The sequence below is a fragment of the Nannospalax galili genome, unplaced genomic scaffold (assembly GCF_000622305.1).
Source record: "Nannospalax galili isolate Female #2095 unplaced genomic scaffold, S.galili_v1.0 scaffold1798, whole genome shotgun sequence".
Lineage (NCBI taxonomy): Eukaryota > Metazoa > Chordata > Mammalia > Rodentia > Spalacidae > Nannospalax > Nannospalax galili.
The window spans coordinates 452,966-465,384 of NW_008341341.1; the positions used below are offsets into that span (position 1 = coordinate 452,966).

At 50.7% G+C, this 12,419-nt stretch overlaps 2 protein-coding genes across 5 annotated transcripts in view; both read left to right on the forward strand.

Annotated features, from left to right (window-relative positions):
- The first annotated feature begins 1,399 nt into the window (after positions 1 to 1,399).
- Positions 1,400 to 9,482, forward strand: Fcn3 (ficolin 3). The gene is given in 9 exon segments (XM_008836782.1): positions 1,400 to 1,411; positions 4,610 to 4,700; positions 4,941 to 5,017; positions 5,327 to 5,390; positions 5,600 to 5,632; positions 5,860 to 5,987; positions 8,064 to 8,193; positions 8,278 to 8,410; positions 9,141 to 9,482. Coding segments are annotated over 9 exon segments (912 nt in total). The 3' UTR covers positions 9,385 to 9,482.
- Positions 9,483 to 10,876: 1,394 nt separating this feature from the next.
- The window catches only part of Map3k6 (mitogen-activated protein kinase kinase kinase 6), a 13,233-nt gene continuing 11,690 nt past the window's right edge, over positions 10,877 to 12,419 (forward strand). For all 4 annotated transcript variants that reach the window (XM_008836768.3, XM_008836771.3, XM_017799066.2 and 1 more), the window contains exon 1: positions 10,877 to 11,572. In XM_008836768.3, coding sequence (XP_008834990.1) covers positions 11,230 to 11,572 — 343 coding nt within the window. In that variant the 5' untranslated portion in view covers positions 10,877 to 11,229. The remainder of the gene's footprint in view (positions 11,573 to 12,419) is intronic.

The window sequence follows — 12,419 nt, forward strand, 5'->3', positions numbered from 1 at the left end:
CACCTCCCCTCAGCTTCTTGAACCTCTTGCTTCCAGCCCACCTGCATTCTTCCTTCTCCAAGCCTTTGCATGTGTGGTTTCTCCTGTGGGATCACCCTTCCCTGCTTCTCGCTCTGCACAACTGTTTCCCCTAGCCCACCTTCTTTATTGAATGCCGTTTTATTCTTTCAAAAGTAGTAAATGTCTTCGAGCAGAAAACAAAATGACTATGCAGTTTACATTAAGGAGGGGGATGGAGAGATGGCTCAGCAGTTAAGAACACTGGTTGTTCTTGCAGAAGACCTGGGTTTGAATCTCAGCATCCACATGGCAGCTAACAACTGTCTGTAACTCCAGTCCCAGGGGATCCGACAGCCTCTTCTGTCTTCCACTGGCATTGCACGACACGAGTACACTTACCTACATGCAGGCAATACACACACATAAAATAAAAATAAAAATTTTTTTTCAGTAAAACAAAAATAAGGAGGGACTGGAAAGATGGCCCAGAAGTGAAGTACTCACTGTTGCTCTTGTAGAGTACTGGAATTTGATTCCCAGCACACACACTGGGTGGCTCACAACCAGCTATAACTCCAACTTCAGGAGATCAATACCTTCTTCTGGCCTCCATAGGCACCAGCACTCAAACAGCACACACAGCACACATACTTAAACTAAAATCTTAAAAAAATAAGAGGGAGAGCCGGGCGTGGTGGCGCATGCCTTTAATCCCAGCACTCAGAGGCAGAGGCAGGCAGATTTCTGTGAGTTCAAGGCTAGCCTGGTCTACATAGTGAGTTCCAGGACAGCTGAGGCTACAGGGAGACCCTGTCTCAAAAAGACCAAAAAAAAAAAAAAAAAAAAAGAGGGAGCTGGGCACGGTGTTGTACCCCTTTAATCTCAGCACTCAGCAGTTGCCATAGATAGACCTCTTGTAAATTCCAGGTCAGTCTAGTCTACCTACTAAGTTCCAGGCCAGGCCAGCCAGGGCTACATATACAGTGAAACCCTGTCTTTTTTTTTAAAAAAAAAAAAAGAGGGACTGGAGAGATGGCTCAGTGGTTAAAGGAATGCACTGCTCTTCCAGAGAACCTGAGTTCAGTTACCAGCACCCACATTAGGCAGCTCACAACCACCTATAACTCCAGCTCCAGGGAATCTGACACCTTCTGGTTTCTGTGGGCACCTGCACTCATGTACTCATGTGCACACAGACCATATATATAAATGATAGATGATAGGTAGATTGTGTGTATCTACCTAATTAAAATAAAATCTGGAAAAACAAAAAGTAAGAGTCAGCCCTTTCCGCCATCTTTCTACTCTGCCATAATGCTGTTCATGAATGTCCTGGCAGGTAAAGATCCTTATCAGGCTGTGCTCCAAAGTCATCAACTGGTTTCTAAGATGATGAAACATGGCTACATTGGTAAATTTGAAATCACTGATGATCACAGAGCTAGGAACACTACTGTAAACCTCTGTCAACACAGGGAGATCCTGTCTCAAAAATATGTAATGGCCAGGTGTGGTGGCCCATGCCTTTAATTCCAGCACTTGGGATTAAAAAGGCAGGCAGATCTCTGTGAGTTCAAGGCCAGCCTGGTCTACATAGTGAGTTCCAGGCCAGCTACAGGGAGACCCTGTCTCAAAAATAAAGACCTACAGGGCTACAGGGAGACCCTGTCTCAAAAACAAAGACCAAATAAACAAATATATAAGTAAGTAGGGGGCTGTGAGATAACTCATCAGATAAAGGTGTTTAAACTGCCAAGCCTGATGGTCTGAGTTCAATCCCCAGGACCCACATGGTGGAAAGAGACAAGCGACTCTTGTAAGTTGTCCTCTAACCTCCACATGTGTGCCCTCCCAAATAAAATAAAAATAAAGCTCGGCGACGTGGTGCATGCTGTAATCACAGCACTCAGGGGTCTGAAAGAAGATTGCTGAGAGTTAAGGCCAGCTTGGACTACAGCAGCATCAGCTGGCATCACAGACCATGAAGAGCAAAGATGAAGACACACAGGAGGCAAAATCCTGGGATTCTTTTTCCAGGGTAAAACAAATGTATAAATAAAATTCCTCAAGTGTAGTGGGGAGCTAACTGTGATGGCCCATGAGAAGCACATATGTAATCTAAATATAAAAACAAAAGCGTGAGGACCACTCCTTCCCTTGGCTGCTCCCTAGAAATAACTGCAGTTACCAGTGTATTTCAGACCTTCCTCTGTGAATTTGCAATGTATGTCCACATCTTTAGCGTTTTTATAGCATGAAGTGGATTCATACCATACAGGCTGTCCTCAGTCACTACTCCTTAAAGAGTAGAGTCATCCTGTTACTTGTCCAGATGGTCATAATTTAGTTGCCTGGATTGTATCAGTGACTCCTGGGGGCATTTCCACATTGATTCATAAGCAGACCTTGGCACAGCTATAAGAAGGCTTGGATGAGCCAGACCCTTACATGTGGAATTGCAGTCTCAGGGCATCCATCTCAGGGACCCATCCCATAGGCAAATAGCCTCTGCTTCCCTGGCACCCTGTACCTCAGCTTTCCCTGCACCATCAGCACTGGGCCTGGCAAAGGGCAGGCCTTCTGGAGGGTTAACTGATTGAGTGATCACATTCTCCTTCTCCCCATTCACCTGAGACCCTGCTCCAGCTCAGGCCTCAGCTCTCACAGCTGGACCAGGCCTGCTGCCTCCAGGCCCGCTGTACTGGTCACCCACCAGAGTTAGCCTATGTTAATAGCTATTTTCAGGTCCAAGAGACTCAAGATGGGACAAAAAGTCACTTTCCTACAGGTGCTTCTCGCTCCCTGATGGAGTACATAGGGCTTGAGTAAAAGTTCTGCGGCTTGGCTCTTGACATTTAAGTCCTGGGTCCAGCAAAATCCCATCCCATCCCTGAGCCACAGTGTTTTCCTCTCGTTCTACATGTGTACATGTGTGTGTGTGTGTGTGTGCATGTGCAAATGCTGGGGATTAAATCCAGAGCTCTGTGCATGGCAAGCTGCACTCTACAGTCAAGCCATATACCCAACCATGTAGCTAGTGTTTATAGCAGCTGCTCCGTAGCATCAGGGCCAATAATAAGGGATAGGAGAGCCTAGAGAGATGGTTGAGTCAGGAGAGTACTTGCCTTGTAAGCATGAAGGTCTCAGTTTGGATCCCCTGCACCCACATAAAAGCCAAGTTAGAGGCATCTGTAACTCCAGTCCTGCGGTAGTAGAGACAGGCAGATCTCTGGAACTCACTGGCTAGTCAACCTAGCCAAATTAATGAGCTTCATGTTCAGTGAGAGACCCTGTTTCAAAAAAAATAAGGTGGAAACAGGCTGATGGTTCAGCTGTTAAGAGCACTGGATGCTCTGGCAGAGGACCCAGGTTTGGTTCCCACCACCCACATGGAGGCTAACAACCATCTGTAATTCCAATTCCAGGGGATCTGATGTAGTTCTTCTGACCTCCACAGACACTGCACGACGTGGGTGCACTTACATACATGCAGGCAGTGGTCTCATACACATAAGAAAAATAAAAATAATAAAACCGGGCGTGGTAGCACATGCCCTTAGTCCCAGCACTTGGGAAGCAGAGGCAGACAGAACTCTGTGAGTTCAAGGCCAGTGTGGTCTACATAGTGAGTTCCAGGCAAGCTGAGGCTACAGACCCTGTCTCAAAAAGATGTGGCGCACGCCTTTAGTCCCAGCACTCGGCAGGCAGAGGCAGGCAGATCTCTGTGAGTTCAAGGCCAGCCTGGTCTACGTAGTGAGTTCAGGTCAGCTGGGACTACAGGGAGACCCTGTCTCAAAAAGACAAAAAAATCAATAATAATAATGATAATAATAAAATAAGGTGAAAAGTGACTGAGGAAGGCATCCAACATTGACCTCTGGCCTCCACAGGTACACACAGAGGACCATGAGCAAGGCTGTATAAGGGAATGTACACTAGTTATTGTGGTATCCGAGTGCAGTAGGTAGCTCACACATTATAGCAAAGACCACTATTAATAGTGTGACAAGGAGCTGGAGAGATGGCTCAGCAGTTAAAAACACTAACTGTTCTTGCAGAAGACCCAGGTTTGGATCCCAGCACCCACATGGCGGCTAACAACCGTCAGTAACTCCAGTTCTAGGGGATCTGACAGCCTCTTCTGTCCTCCATGGGCATTGCATGACATGGGTGCACTTACCTACGTGCAGGCCTAACACTCATACACATAAAATAAAAATAATAAATAAAAAAAAGAAAGAAAATAGTGTGACAAGGACCAGGAAGGACTGGGTGGTATAGATGGCCTTAGTGCTGGACCCTTGTGGAGAGGCAGAATTACACACGTGGAGAAGAAAATGTTCCAGATAGAAGGCCCAAAATGAGCCAAAGTTCAATCATGGGAAAATCCATACGGATAAATGCAGAGCTCTGGAGAGACGGCTAAGGCACCCTGGACACCAGAGACAGGTTGGACAGGCAGGGCCTGAGGGAGGAAATTCCCACAACCCTGCTGACTTCAGCCTGGGTGTGGTAAAACTGAGGGACAATAGGAGGAAGTTTTCCCTCAATCCCCCCCCACCACCTGGTCCTTATAAGCTGGCATTCTCTCTCCGGTGGCCCCCAAAAGATTGGCCTACTATGGACCCCACTGTCCTTGTTGCTTCTCCTGTTTGGAGGGCCTGCCTGCCTGAAGACCCAGGATTACCCCAGATGTTCAGGTAGGATGTAGGGTGCACCCCTTATCAATCTATTCCTCATTCCCTCTTCGCTCCAAAGAGCAGGACAAGAGTTTAATGATCCAAGCTTCATATGCAAATATATACAAATAGGATGGAAATACTGCAAAAGCGTGCCAGCTCAGGACGCAAATAGCCTCTTAGCCAGAATCTGGGAAGAAGAAAAAGAACTGCAGCAAGACATGTTCACCCCGTGCCTGTTGGCCCTGTGTTTCCCTGCAGAACCCAGGGAACTGGAAGCCAGCAAAGTGGTCCTTCTGCCCAGTTGTCCAGGAGCCCCAGGGAGCCCAGGGGAGAAAACTGAGGAGCTGGCGGGGAAGACCCTTAGGGTAACCTGTGGAGGCTGGGGACACAGCAATTACTATCTGTGCTAAAAAGCCGTAACAATAGGAACTACCTCCGTGCCAGGCTCCAGATGGGCAGGTGCCCAGTATCCTGAGATGTGCCAGGTACGTGGCACTGTCCCTGTTTTACTGAGGACAGTGAGGCTCAGAAAGGGTCAATTGCTTGTCCCCAATCACAGAGCCAGGACTGGGAGAAGATGGGATTGGGGCATTAAATCCTGGGTTTCTTTTTGGTCCTGAGCATGGAGCAGGACTCAGGACATCACTGCCTTTGGGATTTCAGGACAACCTGGTCCACCAGGGAAGACGGGTCCCAAGGGTGAGCCTGGTAAGTGTGTGGGGTCCGAGTCTCCCCCGATTTTGCCTTATCCCTCTCTGTTACTCAGCAGTGAATTGTGAGTGTCCTCTGGGGTTCAAGGGGTGTGGGAGTTGTGGGGAGAATTTGGAGAAACCCTGGGCCCTGCTCCACTGCTGGTTCATGGTGCCTCCGTTAGGGGCTCAGACCTTGGAATCAAGATCTGCTTCTTCTCTGTGCAGGAGATCCAGCAAGCCTGTTCCCATGCCAGGAGGGTGAGGTGGCCTTCACAGGAGCCGGGAACTTGGAATCAAGCCAGGCTGGGATGTTGAGAAGGCCCCAGGAGTGGGGAAGCCCCGCCTTACAGCCCTCCATAGGATCTCTCTTCAGGAGCTCCAAGAAGACAAGAGGGCCACTGGGTCCCACACCTGTTCTTGTGCCTGGGTAGAAGGGCTTGGGAAGTAACTTGGGGACCTCTCTCAGTCCATCTCCCCTTTTCTAGGCCCCAAGAGCTGTCAGGAACTGCTGAGTTGGGGTGCTACTTTGAGTGGCTGGTACCATTTGTATCTTCCAGAGGGCAGGGTCCTCCCAGTCTTTTGCAACATGGACACTTCTCGGGGTTGCTGGCTGGTGAGTCAAAGAGAAAGCAGGCAAAGCCCAATGGTCACTTCTTCCTCTGGACCCCTAGGGGGAGCCAGAGTCCACTGGAGCTGGGCACACTTTCATAGCCTTCCCGGACAGATATAGAGCTCCTTTAGTGCCTGAAGAAATCCGAGAAGGCTTCCCAGAGAAGGTGTCATTTGAAAGGACCTTAAAAGTGCTGTAGATGTTCTCTAGACATATGAGGTGCAGGAACACTTTCCAAGTAGAAATAAAATTAAACTCAGGGAGGCAGGAGAGTTGAAAGATTAGGGATGTCACAGGTGTGAACTGAGGGTGTGTGTGTGTGTGTGTGTGTGTGTGTGTGTTCAGAGGCAATCAAACATGCACTGAGAACCTCTACAAATGCCAGTTCATGGAGGACATTGCATGACTGATGTGGAGGGCAATGGGGAGCCATGGAAAAGTTTTAGACAGGAGAGAGTCGGTCTTATGTTTTATTTTTATTTTTTTATTTTTTTTCAGTCTTATGTTTTAGAAAGATAAGTCAGATCTGGATTTGGTGGTACATGACTGTAATCCCAGCACTTGGGAAGCTGAGGGAGGCAGATCTTGAGTTAGAGGGCCAGTGTGGGCTACATAGCAAGACCCTGCCTCTAAAACAGGCTGCATGGAGTAGGAGAGATGACTCAGAAGTTAAGAGTATATCCTGCTCTCACAGAAGATCTGAGCTCAGTTCCCAGGCCCCATGTCATCAGGCAGCTCATAATTGCCAGATCCAGAAAATCTGATAGCTCTTCTGGACTCTGGGCACCAGCACTCACACGTGTGTACATACACACAGTTAAAAAGTTTTTTTAAACTTGAAACAAACAAAACCCCCAAACAGGGTGCATCATGGACGATACGCCAAAGTATGTGTGTGGGGTGGCAAGAGTGAAGCAAAGACAGGGGGACACTGCAGGGCAGGCTGAAGACACCAGAAAGTGGGAAGAATGGAATTGGAGGTACCTTATCTGGAGGCTATTTAAAAGTGGGAAGCTCTACAGGGGTGGAGGATTACTTGGCTTGGAGGAGAAAGAAGGCACACAGGAGAAGGCTAGAAGTCCATCTTGGACCTCTAGGGGTAAAGTCTGTGCTTTTTACCATAGCAAAGTAAAGCAGGTTATTTCGAGTCTGGCTTCCAGTAGGACTGAACATCTCCTAAGGACAAGGACAGTGTTTTTATCATTTCGGTATCCCCAGGGGCTTACAAGATTTTTGGCATGGGTTGAATGTCAATAAAAGATAATAAAAGAGGGATTGGGGAGATGGCTCCAAGGTTAAGGGCATTGGCTGCCCTTCTGGAGGACCCAGATTTGTTTCCCAGCACCCATGTCTCAGCTAACAATCATTGGTAACCAGTTCTAGGAGCTCTGGCGCCCTCTTCAACCTCTGCGGGCTTTGCACAACATGGGTGCACTTACATATGTGCAGGCAATACACTCATACACAGAAAATAAAAATAAGTAAAAACTGTAAGCTAATAAAGGGGGCTGGAGAGATGGCTCAGTGGTGAAGAGCACTCTTACAGAAGACCTGGTTTTAATTCCCAGCACCCACATGGCGGCTAACAACAATTCATAACTCTAGTTCCAGGGGATCCAATGCCCCCTTCTGATCTCCTCAGGCATTGCACGACAGGGATGTACTTACACCCACCCGTACAGGCAATACACTCATACACATAAAATAAAAATAATAAAATATTAAAAAAATAAAGTTGGAAGTCAAAAGTAGTGGTGCACCCCTTTAGTCCCAGCACTTGGGAGGCAGAGGCAGGCGGATCTCTGTGAGTTCCAGGCCAGCCTGGTCTACATAGTGAGTTCCAGGCCAGCAGGGGCTACAAGGGGATGCTGTCTCAAGAAGACCCCCCCCAAAAAAAAACCCAGAAAGAAAAAAAAGTTGGGTTTAGTTCACTCACAAGAATCATATTTGATTCACAAGCCCCTAATCCAAAGAGAAGGGAAGTGTCTGTCTACCCCTCATGCCCACCCAGCCTCAGCAACCACTTCCCCTGGTTTTCCCCACACCAGGCAGGCACACAAACCCTCTCTGTTTCTCCAGGTGTTCCAGAGGCGACAGGATGGTTCTGTGAATTTCTTCCGCTCTTAGACCTCCTACAAAGCAGGTTTTGGGAGACAGGAGTCCGAATTCTGGCTGGGGAATGAGAACTTGTACCAACTCACTCTGGAGGGTGAGTTCTCAGCAAGGTGGTGGGGCCTGAAAGGCACACCTGCCAGCCCACATCCCCACCATGCCAGCTTCCTCTTCCTCCCAGGTACCTGGGAATTGCGGGTAGAGCTGGAAGACTTCAATGGCACCCGTACCTCCGAGAATTATGCCACCTTCCGTCTCCTTGGGGAGAAGGACTGCTACCGGCTGGTGCTGGGCTCATTCTTAGAGGGCACTGCAGGTGGGTAGCCTATACTTGGCCCTGGATCAGTGGAGCAGGGAGGAAGGTCGGGTTCTTTCTCAGCATTGGCACTGAATTCATGAATGAGCCACGGTAGCTTTTTTCCCTCTGTGGGCCTCAGTTTCCTCATCTGAGAAATGGTCATCTTGAGACAGGATGGTTCAGGAGGGAAAGGACTAAGCTCTGGAGAAGGTGAACATTATTAGAATGTAGCTCTGCTCCTTACTATGGAACTCCTTCCCAGTCAAAGCCTCAGTTTCCTCTTGTACAAATGGGTGGGACAGACACTGTTATCAGCATTCTCTGCTTCAGGAGAGGAACCAGAGGCTTCTTTCAGAGAAGGTGGAAGACATCTGAAAGGAGGAAGTGGTTATGGGGAGGTGCTTTGGGGGATCCACCTTTCCTGCCCAGGCACCCAAGAGGTTCCTCCCAGCTCTCCCTGGCACAGAGTTGCTCAGGCTGCTAACTGGGGTTAAGAGTAGACAGAGGAAAGAGAGGGAGGCCAGGACCTCTTCAGGCAAAGCTGATGGCTTAGAACAAGATAGCTCTGAGTTTAAGTCCCACTGCCACTGGGACTGGCTGAATGACAACATCAAAACCTGGCTCCTTGGTGCTGCTGGGGTCTCAAGGGACCTGATAACACCCTTTTCACCACACTGCCTTGGGGTAACATCTCCAAGGGTGCCAGGCATAGTGTAGGGTGCCAAGGTGCCTTCCGCTCTTGCCTTCGGGGACTCCCTAGGCTCCCACAGGGGTCAGCCCTTTTCTACCCAGGACGCAGACCACGATTCAAGCAGCGACAACTGAGCTGTGACCGTCCACGGTGCCTGGTGGTACCATTCCTGCTATCAAGCCAATTTCAATGGGCGATATGCTGCATCTGAGGCCACTGCCCATAAGTATGGCATTGACTGGGCCTCGGGCAGAGGTGTGGGTCGCCCCTACCGCAAGGTTCGAATGATGCTGCATTAGGGTACCCTGGCTATCAGAGCCCTTATCACTCCGTACAGCTTCCGGCCCCTCCCTCAGTCACCTCCTCCGTCACCTCCTCCGTGTCAACTGCCTCTGTTTCCTGGTCCACATTTAAAAATAAACCATTGTAACCCTTTTCTGGCTCTTCAGGACTTTTTGTCACTGGGAAAACCCTAGAGAGCAGACTGGGGACATAAATTTTTTCAGCTCCGTTTGAGGAAGAACTTCTATCTAATCAGGAGGTGGACGGGACAGCCTCCTCAGGAAATGAGGTCTCTCTCTGGAGGTGCAAGACAAGGCCAGAGGGGCATCCAGCAGAGGTTGGAGGAGACTCCAGCATCCACTGACTGTTCTCCTGGACCCTTAGGGTCCTATAAATGATGGTTTATGGTGGGAATTGAACCACTTTCTCACCCTCCCTGTGGTTCCTGTTTGTTTTGTGTCAGTTGTGTTTTCTATCCTAACCTAGGTTATGGGCCAAATTCTCCCTCTCTATCCCATTGGGAGCTGTTTTGAACTCCTGGTCAAACCGAGGAAGGTTTATTTTTCTTCCATGAGGCAATAAGGCTGTGACACAGCAGCTCCAGAACTAGCCACCATTTATTGAACTGTTTATTCTTCCAAACCTCACCATATTAAACAATGGCAGAAATATAGCTGAATCTGACTGATGGTCCTAGGTTTAGATCCAATTCTCACATAGCTGACTGACCTCAAACTCCCTAAGTCCCCAGTTCCCAATTTCAGGATCCACTAAGGTTTACACCAGCTTATTGCCTTAGTCACTAATTCACACTAGAAAATTAGAGATTCTTGGGGGGGGATTTGAAGCTGGGATGCTCTTGCCCCAAAAGGTTTCTGGGTTCCCTTCAAAGGGTAGATAGGAAGTTCACAGTGAAAAAGTTTCTCAGGCCCCACAGTCCTGCTCCCTGTAGAAATCTGAGGTAGCTTCTGTTAAGAGTTCTAGGGGCTGGAGAAATGGCTCAGCGGTTAAGAGCCCTGACTGCTCTTGCAGAAGACTGGGGATGGATTCCCAGCACCCACAAGATGGCTAACAACTGTCCATAACTCCAGTTTCAGGGGATCTGACACCTTCTTCTGACCTCGGTGGGTATTGCACGACACTCGGGTTCACTTACATACATACAGGCAATACACTCACACACATAAAATAAAAATAATAAAATGCTTTTTTTTATCCCCTCCCTGCTCCAGCACGTAGGATTCTGGGCAGCTACTATTTTTAGTGTTCTGCTCCTGAGATCCATTCATTCAACAGATCCCTGCAAGGCCCCCTGGTTCCCTTGCCGTGGCCGGGGCACACCACTCAGAGCCCCGAGACCAGCGGTCCACAGTGTTTGGCTTGCAAAGGGGCACAGGCTGTTCCGGAAGTGGACAGTGTCAGAGGTTCTGGCGGGAGAGGAAAGAGGGAGAGGCCGAGTCCCCAGCCGCTGGGGAGCGGCACTGCCCCAGGGCAGAGGGTGGAGCTTTCCCAGTCGGGAAAGGGCTGGACCCAATCTCCATGTGAGGGCCAGGCAGAGTGACGCCAGGCGCTCCCCTGAGAAGTTGGGGTGTCCTACCCTGCCTGGGTCGGATTCCCAGGATTCCAGTGATCCTGAGCCCAGGATTGCAGGGTGCCCCCCTATTCCTAGAACCCAATCCGGCTCTGCAGATCCTCAGGACCTCGAAAGTTTGCGCTAAGAGTTCTCTCTGGACTTCAGATTTACGGAACAAGATCCCCAGATCCCGGAGGAGATCCTTGGATCCCGGCTGCATCCACCGCCCCAGACTTGTGCCCGGCCCCGGGTTTCTCGCGCCCGGCGCCCCGCTCCTGAGCGCCCTCGCATGGCGGGGCCGTGCCCCGGGGCCGGAACTTTGGAACGCGCGGGCAGCTGCTGGCAGGACCCGCTGGCCGAGGCGTTGAGCCGGGGACGACCGCTCGCGGCGGCTGCAGGCCGGGGCTGTGCGCGGAGTCGGCCGCTCAGCGTGGTCTACGTACTGACCCGGGAGCCTCGGCCCGGGGTGGAGCCCGGGGCTGGAAGAGAGGCCGAGCCGCTGCCCCTGCGCTGCCTGCGGGAGGCCTGCGCGCAGCTCCCCAGCACGCGGCCGCCCCCGCAGCTGTGCAGCCTGCCTTTCGGGACGCTGGCGCTGGGCGACACCACCGCCCTCGACTCCTTTTACAACGCGGGTGAGAGCATGGCGGGCGGGGGCTTGAGTGGTGGGCGGGGAAAGGGGCGGGGCTAGGCGACCCCGGGGAGGGGCCGAGTTGGACACCAGGTCCGGGGGCCTAAGGTGAGCTAAAGCTCTGGGGCGTGAGGCTGGGCCCTGACAGCCGTAGGATTGAGGGGATCTGGACGTGACCCTGGTCGAGACTGGATATAGGGATCCAGGCCCGGCTTCGGGGTGTAGGGTGAAAGCTTGAGCACTCTTCAGTCAGGACCGTGCCTAGCGAGGGGCGGGGCTGATGCCCTCTGGGGGCGTGGCTGAGGGAGGCGTAGGGCTGTGGTTTTCTGAGTGGGCTGCAGAACTCAGTTTCAGAATGATCTCACGCGGAATCTCGAGGGCGAATCCCGAGAGCGGAGCTTGCACTAGGGAAAGGGACCGTCTCTGCAGCCTTGGGGTTGAGAGGTCCGACCGTGACTACATCTAAGGATCGGCCTCGAGAGGCGGGAAGGGAAGCGCTGGCGACCCATCCCGACTGGATTTTGGGAGAGGATGCTTAGCTTTGGAGATTTAGCTGCCAAGAGAGAATGGGCGGGGCAGGGGAGGGTCTGGGGGTGGGACCCGGAGGCCCGGGCGGGGCCAGAAGTTGACTATTCTCCCGCGTGTGGGGCCCCTCCTTCTCACCGACTCGGATACTCCTCCCCTCATCTCTGTTCCTCCAAGAATCCTGGAATGTCCGAGAAATTGCAGTTTATTTACGTAGTGGCTCACGCCTGTCTCAAAAAAAAAAAAAAAAAAAAGCTGACAAGACCAGGACAAAGAAAAATAGACATCAACAAAAAAAAATTTCACCCTGGTTGTCTCACAGGTTC